General features: G+C 36.7%; 2 protein-coding genes across 4 annotated transcripts in view; one reads left to right on the forward strand and one right to left on the reverse strand.

Annotated features, from left to right (window-relative positions):
• rno (PHD finger protein rhinoceros) overlaps positions 1 to 9949 on the reverse strand; it is a 91272-nt gene extending 81323 nt beyond the window's left edge. Inside the window, exons 1-2 of the mRNA XM_081727923.1 lie at positions 9806 to 9949; positions 7707 to 7803 (exon numbers count right to left, since the gene is read on the reverse strand). The gene's annotated coding sequence lies outside the window, so the exon portion shown is untranslated. The remainder of the gene's footprint in view (positions 1 to 7706; positions 7804 to 9805) is intronic.
• A 40-nt stretch (positions 9950 to 9989) lies between these two features.
• Nxt1 (NTF2-related export protein 1) overlaps positions 9990 to 23951 on the forward strand; it is a 45205-nt gene continuing 31243 nt past the window's right edge. The window contains exons 1-2 of one of the 3 annotated variants that reach the window (XM_081727932.1): positions 9990 to 10146; positions 15892 to 15978. In XM_081727932.1, the coding sequence (XP_081584058.1) occupies positions 10138 to 10146; positions 15892 to 15978 (96 nt within the window). In that variant the 5' untranslated portion in view covers positions 9990 to 10137. Of the gene's footprint in view, positions 10147 to 10309; positions 10501 to 10638; positions 10647 to 15822; positions 15979 to 23951 lie in introns of those variants that run through there. The other 2 variants (XM_081727933.1, XM_081727931.1) reach the window with 2 other exon arrangements.

Raw genomic sequence — 23951 nt, forward strand, 5'->3', positions numbered from 1 at the left:
AATGCACCCGCTCATTGGGTAGGTTATTAACAAATGTTTCACGAAGCATTCTGGAGATTTTGAAAACTTGTCTGCTGCCACTTTCGCCCGATATGAATACTTTAAAACAGTGATTCCCAATACTTCAGAGTTCCAGATCTCCTTTTGGTATTTTCGTAGTAATAGCAGGTAAGAAGTACGTAGCAGTATCAATAACAATTAAATTACAAGCTTCTCTTTACACACAGTAAGCCATAAACGTACAATAAGCATACAACATACAATCCAAATACAGGCTGTCCATGGCAGTATTTATATCTTTTATAAATTATGAGATGAAAGTAATGGCACTGATCCTTTAAATTTGTCTTTTCTGACCACTAGGAATCCGCAGACCACGAACTGAGAAAGATGTTTTACAACATTCACTACAATTACTAAAGGGCTGTGGACGGCTATTCGAACGACATAGCTGAACATTATCTCGAAACCTTGCGTTGCGGTACATCAAGTTGAGTTCCCTGCAAGTGTAGTGTTTTGGTCCAGCAAACAGACCAACAGCCACATTCTTATTATTAACCTTCACGGACAAAGATCATCGAATATGACAAACGTACAACTGGAGTCCACTGGACTCTCATAAATATAATAGCACAGAATCGTTAAGAAATGTTCACGTATTAACAATAAAAAGTCACAATATGGTGAAGTTTACGTGTATATTATAGCGTTCCTAAAACTAGAATAAACTGAGTGATACATTTGGAACTGATCACAGTGGATGTGCAGATTATACTTAAGAGAGAAGGACTAGTAAGTACAGCTAGTATGGATTAAGGCTTCGAATCAGTATGGGTCATAAATAGTTTTCATTACATATCTTGGATCTACAAAGGTGTATTATTATTATTATTTAATGGCACGATAGTTCATTGAATGTAGAGGGTAAATACCTTAATGTACCTGCATCAATGGAAACTTCACGCGCATACGAAAGTTATAATCTATTATATTAATAGCAGATTTCCTTATGGAGTTATCAATTATTAATATAATAAAATACAACTTCACTATGCTCATGAAGTTCCCATTGGTACGCCTCCTACTGCGTATCACTAAACTACACAGAGACAGTGCGCACATGAAATTTCAACTGCAAGAATTGACAGGGTGCTAGAACTTCGAAAAAGTACCAAAATATACAGCTTTGGGTCAATTGGTTCCAATTTGTAAGGAAGAAGGATCACTGTAAATGCATTAATTGCATTCTGTTCCACTGTAACTGTTGAAAAGTTGATCAAGAAAACTTACAAATGGAAAATCTACACATGAAATAACGTTAAAAAAATTGGGGGGGGGGGGGGGAGAACTCTTATCACTTAGGACGTTTATCTTCATTAACACTCTCCAAAATTTCAACAGAACGTGTACATCCACTGTACGGTATTATATATTCCCCCGTTGCTGGCAACAAACTGGAAAGCTTCAATCCACAACTGGTCCTTAAATAACCACTTCGTCTTGAAATGACAGCTAAGCCAACTGTATCAATACCATCTATTTCACCCTTTCCATCGTGACGTCTATTACGTGTCGCAAACAAATCGTCTTCCTACCTTGCGAAAGACTTTCTCGTAAATCTTCAAATAAAATTATACTATCTACGAGTAGAGTTGTAAGTTATCTTCAACCTTGAAATGGTTTAAACTGATTTAAACTTGAACTGATCAGATCTTTGAACTGATTTAAAGCTTGAAATGGTTTTAAAAATTCTGCACACTGTTAGCCATTGGTCTATTGGTGTTTACAAACTCACGCAGCGTTAAATCTGACCGGTATTTATATAGGTTACCCTGTGGGGAAACTACACGGCATTGCCAGCATGATACTCATCCAGTTGTAATAACTTGAGAATTATTTAAATAACGAGAGACAGAGGAGTCCGGTTACGAAAATTACAAATCACGGACTCACAATGTACTGAGCAAACTTTCCCCAATTTAATACCGACAGCTTAAGTTCGTGGCTTGCCACTAGACGTTTTTTAACATATATGTTGGTTACTAGCAGGAAGACTACAGGCGAAACTGGGGGAAAGATATTACAGATTTTTATGAAAAGGAATGATTTTTTTTTTTTTTTTTTTTTTTTAATGCGAATTAACTTGCTCATAACATTAGATTTTAAGGACGACAACACATGTAGACTGTCCGGAGACAGGTTGAGATTTCATATTGATAACAGACTTGAATGTTTTGTCATCTTTATGGGCGTGGAAAAGAGAACAAGTTATACCTTAACTTCGGGAAAACTTACTTTAAGATTAACTCCACAAGGAGAATTACATAAATGCATACAAATGTTATCACAAAACACTGTCAAATTATTTTTCTTCCATTTCCGCACGCGGTTTAGCTTGGTTCTACCTTCCGAGAACTTACTTACGGAGATCGTAATACAAACATTGAACTTCACTGAAGAGATATAGGAAAATGAATCAGGTTTGTGAGAATACCTTAAGTAACTTTAGGTAAAAGAAATTATTAATTACCCACCAGAAAAACAATGCTCTTAGAATTGCTTAAAGTTTAGCACACGTAATTTTTATTAATAGGACTCATCGCAAAACAGATTTTAAGAGAAACAGAAGTGTAGCAAGCCGCACTTACAACACATCCCTTACTCATCGCTTCTCAATTACGAGTTCATTTCCAAAAGTTTTCGGACTGATAGTGATACTGGTAATATGTGGTTCATGGGCACATAGTGCCACCTATGAGAGAAATAAGGTATTACCCTTAACTGTCGCGCTGTGTAGGTTCGTTGGAGGCAGTTAATTTTAATTAGTGGCCGTGAGTTGAGCTCGCATAGTGCACGACAATGCTCCAGTTTACATAGTTGTTGTTGCCGAAGTTTCTGTGCTACATCTGGGCGATAGAATGGGTGCTGAATCTTCTCGACGCTGCAGTCTTTCACGGCTGCCTTGCCAACAACAGTGGACTGGAACATTGTCATCAAGTATGCGAGCTCAACCCACAGCCATTGATTCAAATGACTGCCTCCAACGAACTGAAGCAGCTGGATAGTTGAAGTTGATACATTATTTCTCCCATAGATGGCAGTGTATGCCATGAATGGCTTATTACCAGTGGCGCAATATTTTAGTATCAGTCCTAAACTTTTGGAAATACCCTACTAAAAGAGGCGTATTTGAAGAAAATCACAATCCGAAATTAAAAAAGATCTTTCTGACAGAAAAAAAAAAATGTGATCAAAAAATAAGAACAAGGTATCTCAAAAGCATCATATTAATTCTTGGCAGACAATGTGATAACTATGTTAGTTATGGAGACCAAACTGTAAAAGAGATTTCTCGTATTTGAGAAGCTATTCCATACAATTAATACACTTAAACGACTTGTTAATCCAACATCATTTTGTCTGTCAAGACCCGATTCCAAAATTGCTCTATCAAATCAATTCCTACAAATTGACATGATTATTTACGACCTCGGAAATGAACAGTTTTCTACCGCTGTACTTTCATAATTAAATGATACTCATAAATTCCTAGAATACTTTAGATTTTAACAGTGCTTTCTCGCCTCGAATTCACATGTTTGGTCGGTTGGATTGGAATTTAGAATCCCTGTCAGGACCAAGGTTATATGAGACGCAAACCTACAACTTTACGTGGGATTCGAACCACATGAATTCCAATAGGAACCAACCACGGGTCTCCTGCCACAGGTGCATACGTTAATCATATAGCCAGGAGAGACTTCTGGAATTTATGGGTGTCAGGTTCTGTCCACAGAAGGAATCATTCTGTAGCTTACACCACATACAAATAACCAAAACATAGCACTTCAGCAGGGTTTTGGTCGCTTATCCCATTAGGGAGGGGGAATACTATCGGGCAGTCTCCATCAACAATCGAAACCAAAGGCACACTCAGAAAAGACATAAAAACCACGACTCAGAAGCCTACCCTACAATAGAATTACTATTCACTCCACCTAAGCTGACAGGCAAACGAAACAAACACCCCACCCCCTATGAAATTTATAATTAATCTTTTATGCATATTTAGATCCATTCTAAATTTCAGTGTGCAAGAATTGGCTGTGGTGGGGGAAGTTTTGTTTTGATCGCTTATTACGTTCTGTGAAGTGAGTGACAAAATATTCTGAGCCGTTACACAATAATAATAATAATAATAATAATAATACCTTTTAACTTTTTAGTTTAGATACATAGAAACATCTTCCGTCAAGAATTTCAGAAGCCATATAGCTGGGTCCCCATCGGGGTGACAACAGATTAGAAAAAGGTTATATTAGTTAAATTTTTAATATATCAAAACAAAATTTTACAAAATACAAATCTCGTAAATCTTTCCTTGTCGGTGACCGTAAATATAGATATCCGAATGTCTCACACATTTAAAATGTTCATCTCTAAAGCAGGATGGAAAGAATATCACGATTTAAAATAATAATAATGATTTTTGTAATTCATTTACATCGATTTTTTAAAATTTAAATCACTTATACTTGATCTTTTTTAAAGGGAATAAAATTTAAATATGCCTTTCTTAGCTGATAAACTACGAAATTTCAGGTTTCTTTTATTATGTGACGTTAGAATAAAAATGATTTACTGACATGTGTGTTAAGTTTTTCCTAGGTGTTTCCTAAATTTCCTAAAACGCTGGAGCACGTGGCCACTTATTTATAATAACGAGGTTACATACGGACTTTCACCTTCCGAACATGATGTGCTCGTGAGAGGCTCTATTTTTGGAACACGTTTTAAACCCTCTCTCCCACCTCATTACAATATCATTTTAATGAAAATGACATAATAAGAACTGGCTCGATCCATGTGCTACGTTCAAAATTTAGTTTCAAACGGTTCAACCGTTTTCCTGTGAGATTAGATAGACAATATCGATTTGAACAAGGAGAAAAAAAAATTATAGAAACTTTTCCCCTTAGAAGTGGAACTTCTGAAAAAAACAATGGAATAGGTGTCCAACTGTTTTTAATAAGGAGTTTATATGCTAGATTTCACTTTCCAAATTTGAAAAGCTCCTGAGATTTTTTTTTTGGGGGGGGGGGGGGGGGGGCATATTTTAATTCTCTTCCCTCTTCGGATACCCATTTTAATCAAAGTGACACGATAAACAGTCTGAGGTAGGTATTAACTATTTATTTTAAACAATGGTTCAGTGCTATATATATATATATATATATATATATATATATATATATATATATATATATATATGTATATATATATATTTAGCCCATTAATTGTCATCTAAAAAATGATAACAAGTACCTTAAAAGAAGATAATACCATCACACGGACTAAAATACGAGCTTTAGCTTACAATCGATTAGTGTTCTAGAATGGACAGAGATATTGCATTTTATGTCTGTTTTAAGCACAATAAATGTTATTTTAATCATAGTTAATAAATAAATAAATAAACTCTGTTCTAATGAAATAAAAGCAAGGATAGGAATGGTTAAAGAAAGCTTTAGGAGGAAGAAACTACCATTTTGTAGGACCCTGGATATATAGTTAAGAAAAAGACCCATAGAATGCTTCGTGTGGAGTATTGCATTATTCTATGGGTCGAAAATATGGACATTTCGCAAAAATGATGACTGGAAGCTTTCGGGAAGTAGTTGTGAAGAAGAAAAGAGAGAATCAGTTGGGTCAAGTGGAAGATGAATGGCAAGGTGTTAGAAACCGTGGTGGGGAAAAAAGAACAGTTTTACATATTCGTATTGAGGACAGGAAGAGAAACTGGTTGGGACATTGGCTAAGAAAGAACTGTATCATAAGGAATATGCTAGATATATGGTGGCAGCAAAGAGGAAAGACGCGAAGGAGGTTACAATTAATAGAGGATATCAAAACAGAAAAATAGTACCTGAAGATGAAGAGGTTAGCGGAAGGCCGTGGAGCATGGAAGCTTCTCAGTTGCGGCACGTCACCTAGAGTGTTCTAAAATGTTCCAGAAATGTCGAAGGATTTATAAATGACTCTCAATAAATAAATCAATTTAAAGGCAAGCAAATTAAATGCAGAACAATGCGTTCATTGTACAGCTTCTAATTCCAAATATTTCAAAGTTGCCTGGATGAGGAAAATACCTAATGAGAGTTTAATTTTTATAAATGACATCTTACAATTTGTTCAAATTACCATGAACAGTGTTAAGAGATAAGTTTCTCTGTTCTTACGCAAACCGATTCAAAGGTGTTCCCTTCAAGATTTATTTTCCAAAATTATATTCCTTGATTCTTATCTTAACGTTAAGTGTCTTGTCATCCCTACATAGTTTTCTTTGTAATTATATATTTAAACTTATACATATCTGTTAGGATTTAGATATCCTTTCAAACCCTAGAGGCAAATTTTCAGTCAACTAAATGCTTTAACATTGTGTTTTTGAAAAATACCCGTTAATATATTTTACGGTCTAACTGGAAATTGGCGTATACTTATTTATTTTCCAAATTCATGTGATTTCGGTTCTTGTATCCTATGTAACTCCTTTACGGATATATTTCTTTCAAGAATTTAAGGACAATAAATTTTTCATATCCGTTTGTGGTGGTTGGATTAGAGTTTATCGTCCCTTTCAGCAGCAATGCTAGCTGAGACCTGGACTTACAGCTTAACGTGGGATCAGAACCAAACCGCATAAGCTTCCGTTGTGAATTGAACGCAGGTCTCCCGCGCTGAAGACGCATACAGTAACCATATAGCCACTAGGGAGCTCTCATATCCATTTCTCTTTCCAATGTTAGTTGAAGATTCTTCTCAAAAACGTCACTCGTTATACTCAACAAAATATTGGTTTCCAAGCATCCGTTTTCATGGTACGAAAAGTTGTCAATGCACTGGGTGCCTGTCGTGTCCTTTCTGTAAATTTATTGCCTTGTCAATGCCTGCGTTCAAAAACATACCATCATTTCCCTTCTGAAGCGTCAATTTTACCCCTTAACAATATTATTAACTGTTACATGCAAGAATTTGACCCTCCTTAACATTATAAATGACGGAATTGATCAATATGTTATTATGCACTATAATCTATTCTGTTAACATCAACATACACTGTAATACAGCGTGGAGTGTACTCAAATCTCAGGTTAAAAATTTCCACTTGCTACTTCAGTATTTACAGGCCTTTTCTCAGCACCATATCCATATAAGACTAAACCTACAGAAACTATGATTTAATATGAGATCCGAACCGCTTGTGCCTTCACCAAGAATAGACGGCAGAATTACACATATTACAAACACGCATAAGAACCATCACGCTACGCTAGAGGTCAAAATAACTGCACCTACTATAACATGCACCTCTAAGTGTACATGCAATACAACACCATGATAAATCACAAGTATAAAATAAAACCACAAAAATCACAGACCAAAAGAGCAAAAATAATATCCTAAAACCAATTACAAGACTTATGATCATTTTAAAACATAGCATCCTCGTTCAATCCTTTTAATAAAGGCAGCTATTCTATTTATACTTGAAACAACGCTTGATTTGTACATTTTCCAACGAACTCGAATGGAGCATTGTAAGCGTTCTGAGGTAGTTATGCTTTCAAGTCAACTCTAATAAGATGTTATTCATGCATGACACACAAAACCGTAACTAACAGTATTAACAAAATTAAACCTACCAGTGCAAGTATATCTTGAGTAAAATTTACATCATGGTAATAAAATCAGAAGTCATGGCACCTCAAAATAGACATACGCGCTGGTGTCTCGCCGTCCCTAAAACAACAGAAACCATTATTAATAACAAAAACGATGTACAACATTGCATCAAACAACAAATTGTTAGTAATTTCGGAACACAGAGCCTCTCTAAACAAAAATATGTTTCTAAACAAGTAGTACATGTTACTGTATACAAAAGAACCACATACTGTTTTAAGGACTAAGCAGAACTTCAGACCAAGAAGAAAACCTCATAAAATCAACTAAAATCATCGGTTAAATGTTACACATTTACCCTGCACGATAACAGAGATGGCTGGGTGAAATAATTGAGAAAAGGATAAACCACGTGGAAACCAAACAAGGAATTGTTAAAAAATATCAGTATTTAATATTAAGTCAAGTTTCAAAAGTTCTAGGCATAATACTGCTTCAATATATTTTGATACTATTCAAACGATATTTAAAGTAAAATCACAGCTGTCAACTTATATCTGTAATAATACTTCGTTCTAGCAATGAAAACCTATTCTAAGGGATGTTGCTGGACTCGAATTTTCTTTTGAAACAATTACAATGCAATGCATTCGTATGCTATCTCTCTGATCACAAAAATAACTTTTATTTATTTTTCTTCATGTAAGGTCAGCATTCACATCAATTTTATGCACTACTAACAGAAATATCTTAAATTTCTGAGCAACTGAATCAATTCTTTATGCTCAGAAAGGAAAACATATTTCCCTTTCCATATTAACAAACATTCTTTAATTCTAAAAGCAATAGTTTGGTATGTATCATTCATTGCAACCATTATGAAAAACAACGCCTGATGACTCAAACGTGTAAACAATAAAACATTATCTCTATCATGAGAAATATTTCTATCAAAAACAAAAGCAAGTACAACACAGGTGTACAGTATACCCACACCAGTAACTTCATGCGATTCATGTGTGTAACAGTTTGTCATATTAAAGACTAATGTTAGCCTCTGTTAAAAGAAACTATTTGAAGCCATGCTTTTTATATAAACAGTTTCAAAACCGAATCAATTTAAATCACAGCTGTGCAAATACTTTTGCCTAAAGGGGGCGAAATTTGAATGCTCTGTGTTGAAGTAAACTCATTTTGATTTGAATATCGAGTAAATATAAACAAGGTATGTTCATGATTGAACAATACCTACAATCATCCTTGTACTCATGACTATAAACAAACGCCTGTGAGCACTACGTAGAGCGATAAAAATAATAAAATGTGCTACACAATCACTGTGCATACATTAATATCGGTATTAAGTACATTACTGTGTATCAATTGTGCCGGTAACATGTATAATTGTATTTACCAAATTTAGATGGGAAGATTGATCTGCTGGGGAACTCCCCATCTAGCCACCTTTCATTCATAAAATCTTCCTCTTTACGACACAAATACCCATTAGATAACCTTGATAATGCTTGCTTAAGTTGAATAAATGATCAAGAAAGAGCTTCACAACAAGGAAGTTACACCCACACCGCACAATGTTTTGAGTTTTGTGAACCTGGCTACAAACCTTTCCCCACAAGTATCATCTGCAATGGAGACCCTATTACGGATGTAAACATGGGCTTCATCTACTCTAAGTATTGACTTTTGACTACATGTAACACACTGAAAACGACAAATAGAAACTAAATATGGTAATACAATTGTAAGTTCTTCCATATCCTATATATTTTAGTATAAAATATGATTTAGTTCAATCTATACTACAGTAACCAAACAAAATTGACAATACAGATGGCAGCACGATCGGTACATTTCATTAATCTTTAGCTCCCGAAATCCTTTAAACATTTGTTTTTGTGCAATTTTCTACAGCACACTTATACGCTCTAAAGCAGCAAAAACCACACAGACATTCTTCTGAACACAAATAGCACGAAAAGTAACCATCCTTTGCAATTAAACACAAATAATTCACACCAGATCCATGTTCCTCTGTCATCAGGCGAACCAACATGTCCTCATTAGATTTTCTGCTTCTTTATGCACTTTAGCTACTTACCTAACCAACCACCTCCCAAATGTATCAAAATCTAAAACAGTTGTAGATGTTTGTCAATCCAGTCAAAGTGTTTTTGCACCCATGAACACTGTAAAACATTAACATAAAACTGCGAAGCATCATTTGGCGCCATCATGCCTGAAAAAATAACTGTAGTAGTTCAGGTCACGTGACCAACGAAACGAGATCTCGCGAGAACCCTGTGAGATTCTGCGTGGTTTATGTTGAATGTAGTGGTTGTAGCGCAAGTTTGAGCGGCTAATTTCTGTGAATCAATTAGGGAAAAAAAAGTACTGTTAATTATACCAAGTTCATTTATGTGCTGATTCAAGATGAACCCTGTAAGTGAAAACATTGAGGCTTTACTTCATGAACTTTATTGAAGTATTACCAAACTTTGGTACCTTGTATAACTTGCAGAAGTTCATTGTCAGTATTTTGTAAATACAGTACAAGTTCACTGTCATGAAATGAGCGACATCTCTTTAAAAATCGTGCCTACAAATATTCGAGTTGCGATTAATGATTGGTGGTTTTTATTATCCTATTGACTGTCACATGTGTTTTACCAATGATTTTAGATATAATTGCCAGTATCATTAATACGATTACTCGTACATGACACAAATATATGTCAAAATTCTATTTTTAAGATCACATCGACTAACTGGTGATGCCAACTTTGCCTTTGCACTGTAGGTCTATGATTTTTTTTTTTAATCTACAGATTAAATCAATAGGATTGTATAATATAATTACAAACTTATGAAAAGGTAACAGTAGTTATTTTTATTTTCAGGTTCCTTTATTAATAACAAGTAGTAGTATATAAAATTACAGTGTAAGTGTAATATATCTTTAGAAACACATACCGTAATTATCAGCTTTCGCTACTAGCATCTGACATATTAATGCTTTTAAGCTTAGTAACCTTAACTGATGTTTAGTGGAATCTGTTTCTCACATCAAGAATCCAGGACACGTGAATGTTGTATAGTATGGGATGGTTCTAGATTACTGGTCCCCCATGTAGATTAGTAGCTAGGTAGGTTTCTTTCTGTACTAAAATTTATGCATTTAACTTCTACAGTATTGCCGAGCGAGCGTCAGCGAGTGAAGGGAAAGAACCCGCAGGGCACGTTGTTTTCTCTTTATTAGTGCTCAATGGGAAGGGGGACCAGTGATCTAGAACCTTGCCGTATAGTATAGCATATATTAAATTAATAAAACACATTTGGGGTTAACTTTACAACGCCTGCTCCAACAGGTATACTCACTGAAAAACGAGAAATTACACATTAATAATTCTATGAAAAATGGATCAAAACTTACTTAACCTTAATCTAACCCGTTCCTATCCTCTACCCTCCTTATTTATATCTTATTCCACTCTACCCTACCCTACTCTACCATACTTTTTAAAAGGGCCCTACTTATCGATGCGCAGCTGCAGCGTGTCTTGTAAAGTTTACCCCACATTTATTCTCATACTGTAAAAGAACCGCTTTGTAGGTGCGAATTCAATATATTCGGTAACAGTCAAAGTGAGAAGATGCGCAGCTGGATCGAGAGTCCAATCCGGGTGGCACTTGGACACATTGATTGTAAATAACGTGGTGGTTAGCGCACTAGAACTATAAGCCGGAGACCTGGGGTCGAGTTTTGGTACAGTCGTGTAATTTTTCCCTCTAAATGTTATACAATGGCATATATTAGTCGGCGGATTAGACCTAAATGATTAAAAATATACAAGTTTGGCGTACTGGTTTACTTTTGGCGCACCATTAAAAAGAATTGTTCAAAAGTATAGTTCTTTTACAATTTGCGTATAAATAGAGGTTCTGGATGTATGGCATGAAAACTACAGTGCAAAAAACACAAACCAGCTTGTTCTAGGTGCCCATTAAAGAGCAGGATAGATATCTAACCGAGCCAGAGGAGGTCGAAGCTGGCGGGCTCGTGTGCCTCCAAAAATATCGTGCGCGTCAGCGAATGTGGGTATACTTGTAAACGATGGTGGTGAAAAGAAGTGGGTTTCGGCAGGGATACGAGTTTCAATAGCACGTTTCTAGTTTCATGCTAGTAATTCTCCACATATAAAATACAGGTTCTGTACAGTATGCAGAAAATACCATCGGTGGAAAATAGCATCTAATAGAGTCATTTTTCATGTGCAGCCCCTTATTTTATCCGTCGTAAATATCTTCCAAAATGTGGTGCGCCGAAACTACACCAGCACTCGATAGAACAGTAAAACGGAGACCTTGGCTCGATTTTTGGTACAACCTTCACTGTAAATGTTATTCAGTGGTGTATATTGTAGTAGCGGATTAAGCGTAGCTCGTTTAAACTGTACTTATTTACGATAGTTTTCAGTTGTGCTTCCATATTGCATACACCAGATTGTGTTAAAAACACTATAGAGTAGATCCAGTTATTGATACGATTATTCGAAAGTTAAGCACGATACAAACAAGAAAGATAATAGTCTAGGTTATTGCTGTGCGGTGAATAATTACAGAGAAAAATTAATTTTAATTTTGGATTGTCTGAAAGTGTCTAGTGAAGCCATGAACTGACAAGAGAGAATAATTGTGTCAGTGTTTTTATTTCATTGTATTAGTAACTAACGTAGGAGCTGTATGTTGCAATAGGAGAGAGAAAGGTGGCGACTGATTCTATCAGCACTCGAATCTATCACGACATTTTGTTCGTTCGGGGCTCGGTACTATCCATGGGGGGGGGGGGGTCATAAATTTGTAAAATCTGCGGAATAAATATATGTCAGTTGTTTTCACAATAGGATTGTGTAAATAATCAAAATCTGTCGGGATCAAGATTCTATCTATCATAATATCAAATCTATCTCTGATATATGTAAGGTAGAAATATAAAATGCAAGATGTGCTTCTTATTACGTAGTACACCATAAGAAAGACGTCATGAAGCCAATGTACACAGTGATCATGGGAATTGCTACACGCAAGGCAAAATATTTTTACGTTTTATGAAATGTTTTCCCACTATCATGTGTATACACACCGTCGCTGACGTGACTGGTCTACAACCGCGCCACCGTACAGCCTCCTCTCCCTTCTGCGCTGTTGCTCTGACTCGTGCTTCTTAGTAGCCACCTGTCACAAGTTGGTTCGTGGTTTTGGTTTGTGTTTTTATGCCACGCTATAAACAGGCTAATTCCTTTGAAAGGTTGTTTTCGTTTTCGGTATGACACAGTGTGCAACACTGAACAATTTAAAATAATCATAAATAATCGGGAAAGTAACGTTTAAAATGGATTTATCAGTGCTTGTGTTGTTTTGGCGCACCATATTTCGGAAGATTTACAGGTAAAATTCAATACTTTGCATGAATAGGCATGTTTATAAGGAACAAGATACAAAACCTGTATTTTTTGTTTAGAAGTGGAGCGTTACTAGTATGAAACCATGACAATTACTATTGAAACTCTTATCATTGTCAAAACCCGCTTCTCATTACCGTCGCTTACCCACATACCCACCAGCGCTTCAGCGCCTGCTCCGTTATGACGCACTCCGTGCGGAGCCTCCAGCTTCGCCGTGCTCTGGCTCAATTAGATAGCATTCGTGCTTTTTGGTGGTCACCTAGGGCATGTTGGTTTCGTGTTTTGCAATGTAGATTTTATATTGCATGTCCGGGACTAACATAGCTGTATTTTAGGTTTACAAGTGTAAAGTTAGTAGTGTAAAATCATTACCAGTGCTTTCCGACGTATAAAATGAGTGAGTGTATATCAATATGACTCTATTAGATGCTATTTTCGACCGTCGGTATATTTCTGCGCGTGTACAGAACTTGCATTCTATGTTTACAAGTGAAGCGTTATTAGTATTGAAATCATGACAACTGCCGTTGAAGCTCTTATCATTGCCAAAACCCACTTGTTTTCACTACCTTGCTTACCCGTATACCCACCATCGCTGCCGCGCCTGCTTCCTCTTGACGCCCTCCACTTTCGCTCTGCCAAGACTTTGTTATATGCCATTCATGCTTTTTAATGCCACCCAGCATATTTTTTTGTGTTTTTTACTATAGTTTTTATGTCGCACATCCGGATACTGTATTTGTGCGCAAATTGTAATATTTCAACAAGTACTTCGGGTAATCCCCTTGAATATTATCTATGCGAAGTGAAGTATTTTCATGTCGTCCAGTGGAAACCTGGAGTGGGGGATGGAAATTCAACAATTCTTTCTAGTGGTGCACCAAAAGTAAATCAGTACGACTCTATGTTTCTCCGATCACAGGGTGCATCAGCCGAACGCTAACCCCTCAGCCCCAATACTACGGGGTCTACTCTGCGGCACAAGTGCCATTAGTTATACCCAAGCCTTCCCTCATCTGCTTGCTTGCTAGGGACATCTCTTGGTGTCAGGGAGGAGGCACCACAACTAGCGACACCGGGTGGTATTAGCCTGACTGTGACCTATAAGGAATTAACGTGAGTGCCAATCTGAGTGTTCTTTTATAATAAGGCTATAACACAGTGATCATAATGTTCGTTAGTTTAAAAGCATAGAATACGGAAGAACATAGTAAATTTACCAAAAAGATTCTTAATACAATTGACTCCACCATATAAGAGAGAGTCAGAGTAGTGCAGTGGTAGAATGCTTACGAAGTATGACGGATTGAATTAAAATTTCTCCTACAAGGGTTATTGTCTTCGAAATCAAGTGCCCCGAAGTGTAAGCAAATGTACTGCTTACAGTTGTAACAATGAATATGTGTGTTACATGAGCGTAAATGTAGTATCGGTTTGATAAAAAGTTCGTCCCGTTTGTGGCGCTAGGTTCCATTGAAACACAGTGTTGGCTGGGCATGCCACCTTTAAATTGTTGCTGTTTCATGACAGAAAGAACTTTCGTAAGTAAGCGGGGGGAAATTTGGATGATTTGATTGTTGTTTACAGTTTGTCCAGCATGTAAGGCAAGAATTCGTCGCAGACGCAGAATAAGATATGGTCTGTGTATGGTGAGGGTGCCGTTGACGGTTTCAGGTGCCAGAAATTATACAAATAGTTTCGTGAAAACAGTTTTAATGTTTGTGATTCAACATGTTGAGGACGAGCGGGCGAGACTGAAGGTAACAAAATATTTGCTGTAATTGAAGTTGATCTACACACAACTACTTGGAATGGTTAGCAATGTCGATTCATGGGTGTTGCATGAGTTAACGGAGAAACATTTCATAGGCTAAATTTCTGCTTCCTCTTCTGTGTTGAAATAGAACTAAACCGATCAATTTTTCAAGTGGATGGTTACAGACGATGAAAAATGGATTGTATATAACAATGTTCTGCCTACAAGATCAGGGTGTAAGCTCGGGGATCCCCTTTAACCAGTACAAAAGTCATATTACATACGAAGAAGGTTGTTCTGTGCGTTTGGTGCGGCCGGAAGATAATTGTTTATTAGTAAATGTTTATTTCAGCTTGAAGCAAATAAATTTGGTTTTATTTATCACCTATTTTTTTCAAACATCATTCGATTTAGGTCAATTAACTGTACCGGCTGCTGCCAATCGATCCAAACACTAGCTAAAAACTTGAATACAGATACGCTTACAGTCGTACACAAATAAGAACTATATATATATGACTATCTATTTCAAGTCGAAATACTCGTAATCACAGAATGGAGAATTTGTAATTGAAGTGTGTTTACATATAGTTGCGTTTTGTGTAAAAAATATTTTTAATTGTGTGTAATCGTGATTTTCAAGTTTTACAGCTACTGTTTAAGAAACTGTCCATTAATAATTTCAACAATAATATCGATTATATTTTGTTTTTTGGTAAAAAGATTAAGGTGAATAACAAGTGAAAATCTTAACAAGTATACACTTTCTAATTCAATGTCTACGTGAGAAAAATCGTGAGATATGTAGGTAAAATACCGGTAAATTCATCACAAGGCATATAAATAGGTGAGTGTTTATATAGGCCTAATGTTTAGTTTATTCATTTTGTCTTACAGATGCAACATTGTAAATTACTAATCACACCTTCAATTAGTAGTAATGCTGTATTTGTCTTTCTGATTCAGGAAATGAAAGCAAAGATTGACCAAGCCTGCAGAACAGCCGAAGAATTTACGAAGTTATACTATGACAGCGTTGATAAGCGAAGACATGTGAGTGTAATTTGTGATTTTTTATAAGTTAGTATTGCAATAAAAGTGGATAGCTTGAAGATAAATACGATAAGAAATTTGACCACAAATTTTCAGTTAAAACATTGATGGCAAGTCTGGTAGTACATTAAAAATAAATTATATGTGGCAATTTCAAGTAATAAGTATTTTGTATTTAATACTAGCCTTTGGCTAGTTGGGGATCCGCCCCCCAGACCCCTGCGTTTGCTTGGCATTCGGCCGTCCGTCTCTTATGTATTAACCTTTGCATCAAGATTGAATTTCGTGCATTTGCTCTTAACATTTCTTGAATTTGGCTTGCAGGAGGCTTCGACTCTAGACTCCCACGTTTATTCGCTCTACGGCCTTGCACCTCGTAAACCCACAATTCTACCAAATTTCAAATTTCTTTTTATATTTCACCTATCTAAAATATAAGATTTTGTATCCCAAGAAAACTCCTAGAGGGCCGCGGTGGCTCAGTGGTAGAGCGTTCACCTCTGGTGCTTGGGGTCCCGGGTTCGATCCCAGCCCCCGCCAAGTGAACTTTGTGGTGGACAAACACCGTGTGCTTTCTCGGGGTTTTTCCGTTTCCTCACCCTTTCTTCATTCCACCATTTCATTCATTACTCATCATCACTGTCTCTTTAGCCTAACCGGCATAACCGTGGGACGTAAAACTCAAAGATTTCATTTTCATTTTCCAAGAAAACTCCCATTTAAATAACATGGGAGTTGCTTCATTCCCCGTTAGACCCCTTAAAAACTAAAAATATTGACTTTTGGGAATTTTCCTGTGGGTTAGTCCCAGAAGGCTACAATCATGCCACATTTCATCATTCTAAACCTGCCAGAAGTGCCTGAACATTTTGGGGTGTAGAAGATGTCTCATATAAATAACAGGAAGGATTTTTTAGTTCCCCATAAAATCACTCTACAATTGGATTTTTTTTTATTTTTAATAGTTTCCTTAGGTAACGCTAACGAAAATGTACAGGCACACCAAATTTCAAGCTTTTATTTCCAGTATCTAAAATATGAGATTATAAGTATGAAAAACATAATAATTTAAATAAGATGGAGAATTCTTCATCGTCTGTTTAGAACCCCTCTAAAAATTTAAAATATTTACTTTTGGCAACTTTCCTATTAGTTAGTCCTGGAACGCTACAATCATGCGAAATTTCAACTTTCCACGCCAGTCAGAAGTACCGGTTATTTTATGTCAGTTCATGTAGTGTTATAGATAGTTAGGATAAATTGCTGGAATACAGTAACCGATTTTATATCACACCAGTTTTTAGATCGAATTTAATGATGCACAGAAAATGAAACAGTGCATGACTCGACCGAGACGAGAACCTTGTCCTCCTGCTTACCGTGCCGGTGCGTTCACCACTACGCTACTCAGTCCGTTCTTTGAACAGCCATACATTCGTTTGGCAGAAGTATTCGGTAATATAGACACTGGTTGTTGAAGCACCAAAGGAGTTGTGGTGTTATCGATCAAGGACAGAATATATGGCTGTTCAGAGAATGAACTGGGTAGCGTAATGGTTAACATCAGCACGGTAACCCGGAGACAGAGGTTGAAATGCCAATCCAGTCGTTCATTTTGTCACACTTTGTATATCATTAATGTTATATTGTGTTCCTTACGTTTTAAAATCAGTGATATTTTTTTATTTTTATATTTCAATTTTCATAACATTGTTTATTGCCTACAAAAAAGAATAATGCGCTCCTTGGTGTGTAGTTGACTTTTGTCTTGCTACACAAACAGTAAGTCATAATAGCAGGCACAAACAAGAAAAGAAAGGCGTACTCTGGCACATGTTTTAGTAAATGAAAAAAGGTATTTGTGTCTATAGCCCCCTCAACATTTAATCCTTCATATATGTTTCGGTTAATAGCAGCTCCATCGATGAATTATTGAAGGAAGAAGGAAACATGTATCAGTGAATTCATAAGAACATAAAACATACCTTTGTCTTAGGAAACTTAATTCACATTAAGCTGGCTGCCAATTGTACTTGTGTAGATTCGTACTCTTGCCGTAACAACACTATTCGTGGTTTTTGATTGGATATTGTAACAAAAGAAATACTGGCAAATTATAGAATAACGAAGACATTGTAGAATATAAATGAAGATACAGACCAGGGTTGGCAAAAACCATGGTTTTTATTAAAAAAACCAAATAAACCGGTTTTTTTGGTTTAAACCAGGTTTTTATGGTTTAAATAATTTGCTCTATATATTCATATCATATATGGACAGAAATAAGTTTGTTTCGCCTTGACGTTATTATGCAACAACCGGGCTATGCTGGAAGGGGTCACATAAGCTTATAGCGGAATAAAAACCGCTTCTCGAGTTACATCCGAGAGAAATTGTCCTCCATTTGAACTCGGAACCAGGACTAATTGGCCACAAATGCGATACGTCTACCGACTCACTCATGAAGGAATCCTGATAATAATAATAATAATAAAAAAAAAAAAAAAAAAAAAAAAAACAACGTTGTACTGATCTTTACATGCTTCTTAATATAAATGTCAAGAGTCATTTCAGAAGGACAAAAAGATAAACAGTTGCACAAGTGAAACCATTACACAGAATTACATATGAACAATTTCAAAGTACTACGGAGTACAGAAGAACTAATTTAGTTCAAGTTAGTTAACGACTTTTATTGGTCCAAATTAAAGAAATACACCGACTTAATCTGCATATCAATAAGAAAAGTGAGTAAAGATACGAATTATTATTTGAGAATTATTTGGCTCAGACTCATTTATACATAAATAGATACCAAAGATACTTATTTCACTAAATGCCTCTCGTGGGGTCTGTATGATCTTCCCCCCCGCACACACACAAAAAGTACGGCATTTTCGATTTTTTTAATCAATAGTAAACATTGAAACGCAAGAATATTTAGAATTTTTCTTCGATTGCAATTACATAACAATAATAACAACTACAAAAAATCACAAAATAAACATTTATAAACTTATAAAAAAAAGTTGCTTTTGTAGTATAATCTTTTGGAGTAATGAATGGGGTATTTAGGTCTGAATATAATACGAATAATATACGGGAGTGAAATGTGATAACCCACAAATGTGTGTTCATCAAGATTTTACAAACACTTACACTTTTACGAACATTTTTTTGTTGTTTGGTTTAAACCAGTTGGTTTTTTTAAAAAAAACCAGCTGGTTTAAACCACCTTGGTTTAAACCAGCCAACCCTGATACAGACATACATATATATATATATATATATATATATATATATAGAGAGAGAGAGAGAGAGAGAGAGAGAGAGAGAGAGAGAGTCATTCTTATGAAAAAGTCTAAATTCTATTGGCTAAAGCCTTCAGCCTATCCCGTAGGTCCCTGTGTTCACTTTCAACCAATCACGTTCCGCCATTTTTGGTCCTTATAAGTGCCTTTTTCAATTTCATCTTGTCTACTCTATTTAAAATTTATCTGCCATAATTCATTAATAGGTAATCCCTCTGTCCAGTTCATAAGCTAATCTCTTCCTACTTTTTTTTATCCAATCTGCTTCTAAGTTATGACCTTTCTTCAATAATTTCTTCAGTTTCTCCGTTTGTTCTCCCGTACTTTCTATACCATGTCATTTTCCACTCTCATCCTCTTCCTTCTTTCTTCCTCTCTTCCTCCTCCTGCGTTCTTCTTACCCCTCTAATTCCTTCCTGCTGTAATCGTTCTTCTCTGTCTGTAGAATTTATCTATGATCTCCTTCCTTCCTCCCTCTTCGTCCTCCAGTATTTCTATTCTTCTTATCATATTGGTTATGAAATTCCTCTTCGTACTCCTATCCACGTCGCTCCTGTTGTGGCAGAAAACCTCAGCGGAGCACTCCTTCTGGTACCACTTCGTAACCAGCCCCTCTCCTTGTTTTATTACGGTCATGTGTAAAAAGTTCATTCTTCCATTTTCTTCCAACTCCATGTGAAGCTTATGCCTTTTTCTTTATTCTCCACACTATCCTTGAACTTCTCTAATTGTCTCCTAGTCCCTTTCCACAAGCCTAGGCAACCTACAAAATATGATTTAAGTTCTTACCCCCGTCTTCTCTCCCCTTTTCCTCCCATTTCTTCATAACTATTTCTGCCAGTATTGGGCTCAACCTCGAACCTATACTCAGTCCTTGTTTTATTTTTACCATCTTATCCCCAATTATACAGGGTGGTCCGGCAGTGGGCGTGCCCCCCTTTAGTTTCAACAGTATAGTGTTAGCTATGGTAGCATGTCTGCACACAGTTACCTTGAAGTCTTAAGAGTCATAAACATCGATACGATCACCATCCATGTCGTAACACAACTGAATTCTGTGCCAAGTGCTCGCATATGTTTTGCGGAGATACTCCGGTGTCACGAGGGTGAAGGCGTGTTCCACAGCTGCTCGTAATTCCTGGGTTGTGTGATATCGCGTGTTTCTTACTTGAATCTTTATGAAACCCCAGAGAGCATTGTCTGGTGTAGTCGGATAGGAACTTCTTGGAGGCCAGGCAAAGGGAGCTGGTGAAGATGCACGACATCTTCCAATCACACATCGTTGATTACTCCAACTTCACTGCAAATAACTGTTACCAAGCAGAAAACAAATGAACATGGATAGCAACAATGCCAAGCAATGTTATCAAACAAATGTGGGTAAAACCTAAAACTGGCAGTAAACACCAATTAGGGGTACGCCCACTTCCGTACCACGCTGTACAATAACTGTTTTCCCATAGTTCCTCAAAACTTTAACTACCTTTTCTTTTGTTCATCCTTTGATACTAGTACTTCCCATTTCTTCTATGACACTTATCGTTTCTCTACTAAGGCTCGGGAACATAGCCTTAACATCAAAACTGAACATAAATGCCCTGCATACAATAAGATCCACTCTTCTCAACACTTCCTTCGCCTCTTCGGTGTTCTTCACGCTGCTCGATTCTTGTCCTTCTCTTATGCTTTCACAAATCTCCATCATCTCCTTCTCTAGTGGTTCCCAGCAGTTCTCTACAGTCTAGTACGGGTCTAAGCTTCACCTCTTTCTTGTGTCCGATGAAGGATATGTTAGATATCCGAAACCGTTACACATTATAGTTTAAAATACTGTGTGTATGTTGAAGCGTTGTCAGTAGTTTTGCTAACATGAAAGTTTCAACTTTTGTCTCGACATTCTTCAAAACAAATGCGAGCATCATTAAAACATGCCCATTTACACAAGGTACTTGATTTTCACAGCCTTATAGATTCACTACACAAAAATAATAAATACAAATAAAATGAGCCATAACAATAATAACATTTTCGCGGTATTTAGTCTTGAAAACACAAAAACATCTGAATAGTACCTTAAAGTATGTATTTCAACGCATGCACCAAAAGAAAATCAAAAATAGAATAAAAAAAATTAAATCTTTAACGTCCCACGATTATGATCGTTGGTCTAGAAGAGACGGATGATTAATGAAAGTGAATGATGATGGAGGGATTGGTGCAATGAGAATGTGGAAGGAAACGGGAGTGCCCCGAGAAACCTCACGAACGGATGTTGTCCACCACAAACTTACTTGTCCGGGTATCGAACCTGGGAGTCCACGCACCAGAGGTAGGCGCTCTACCAGTAAGCCATTGTACTCCCAAAAACAAAATAGAGGCAGCTCAAGTAATAATCCTAGAGCAATAACATCCTTAACAATGTTGACGGGAGTAAAGTCAACGAAATATCGCATTTTTTCAAACATCATGACACACGACTCAGGTAAATGATGTCTTCTGTAATTACTCATGAGCATATGGAACATATTGTAATAATTAGTAACTACTCTCCTAAATGATATAGCTTCCAGTTATATTTCTTTTCAATATTTCAGGTACGTCGCTGTAGCATTATTCATGTGAATACCATGCATTAAAAAACGACGTAAACCTTTTGCCCGTGACGAGTAAAAATATTGAATCGAAAGTTCAATGTGAAGTGAATTAGTTAACTGAAGAAGTGAAGGAGTATACCTAAGATACTCTCATCCCATATTTTGTTAGTACCTACAGGTCTCACGAGTTACTGTTAAATTGTCACAAAGAGACTACTGAAAAAATAATCTGTTCTCTTTCCTAATATGAACCTTTTCGCTAAAAAATTCGAAATGTGTTTATGAAATGACTCGAACTTGCAGTGGGTAACTTTCCTGGTAAAAGCGTCCAGTAAAAATCTTACAGACGCAAACAACGGGATTGGGGTTTCCATGTTTCCACTCATCAGTTTTAATAATATGGCTTTTATATCGGAATACTAGCTGCAATAAAGAACCTCGGTGGCCAGCTTGCAAACTTTTTGCTACAGGAACATATGTTTTCTAAATTTACGTGAATTCATTAATAACCTAGGTTCTGTTGTTTTTGACATTTGGCTAGTGAAAGGTGCCACTGTTCCCCGAAATATATCAAGATGTAAGTATTGAGGACGCTACAGAAGTAAATGACAAGTGATACTTCTTTTCTTCTTAATCCATGACTTCCTGTATCAGCTTGCCTAAATCGTATTAAACCTTTGTAGGTGAAAATTGAAGAAACATTTATTTTCATTCATAAAAAAACGTTATGGAATCATATATTGACCATTTTGTTCAGTGACCTTCTATCGTTTTTCCGGCAGCACGATAATCTTGTCGCTGTTTGACTTCTGTGATTTCTGGTAAAAAAAAAAAATGACACGCAGTTTTCACAGGCCTCCTTTGAAATTAACTTAATACCATTCAGGGAGTTCTGCAGAGACGAAGCAAATGATAGTCTGGTAGTCCCAAGTCCGGGGCTATAAGGTGGATGCATTAAAACTTCCTAGCCAAATTCTCTCAATTTGTGACGGACCGTTAAAGATTTATGTAGTCTAACATTATGCACATACTATAGGCCCTTTCTGCAGACCAGTTTCAGCCGTTTCTTTTGACTTACTAAGTGCACTAGAGTTGATTGTCGACAGTGCAGGCTCGAGTCTATCGTTCTCCCCGTCACGGCGGGAGCAGCTCGTGATGCACGATGCACTTCCAATTCTACCAAATGCACAACATAATCTTGCTGGGTGCCAGTGTGGACTTCTCGTCTTTTTCACACGTTTTTGTTGTATGTTATCCACTTTTCATCACTCGTAACCGACCGCTTCAGAAATGGCTTGTTACGTTTCAGTGGAGATTCGCAGATGGAAGTTCGGTGGAGTAAATAAATGTTTTTGAGTCAGATCATGTTTCACTCAAACATCGAGTTTCTTTTAGTAGCCATCTTTCTCCAAAGGGTTTAATACTGTTTGATGACGAATGTTTAGGTCATTGATGATTGTCTTGCTGAAGTATCTAGTTTTGCTATAATTGATCTCTTAGTACGAGGAACATTTCTGACATAGAAATTTCCAAAACGAAAGTGACACCTTCTTATGGCTGTTGCTTTTGATAATCTATCGTGCTCGTTAGCAACATCTATTACTTCACTGGCCTACGCAGCATTTGGAACTTAATCGAAAAAAAATTGTAAAATGTAGTGCAGTTTCGCGGAAGATTCACTCATCTTGACTGTAAGAATTCCAACAGTTGCACATGTACTATACTCCGCGTCACCCGAATTGGCGTGTGGCATCAGCCAATAAGCTTGCCGTGCCCCGTTACTATACCTTCAGGGAGGAATCTAAACATTCATAATTGATTTTGTTCGTACTTGTGGACAATTATGAATGGTTAGATTCATCCCTGAAGGTTTAATAACAGCGCTCTGCTAGCGTATTGGCTGATGCTACATGCCAATTCGGGTGACGCGGACTATAGTTTCAACTGTCAACTATCAAATTGCGGTTAGACCTGACCCTCTGCAACTCAGGATATCCTGAGTTTTTTTTTAATACTAATGCCATCTCGTGCGCAAAAGGCTCAGTTCTTTTTAGACTATCTGATATTG

Source organism: Thermobia domestica, chromosome 10, assembly GCF_964235325.1.
Source record: "Thermobia domestica chromosome 10, izTheDome1.hap1.1, whole genome shotgun sequence".
Taxonomy (NCBI): Eukaryota; Metazoa; Arthropoda; class Insecta; order Zygentoma; family Lepismatidae; genus Thermobia; species Thermobia domestica.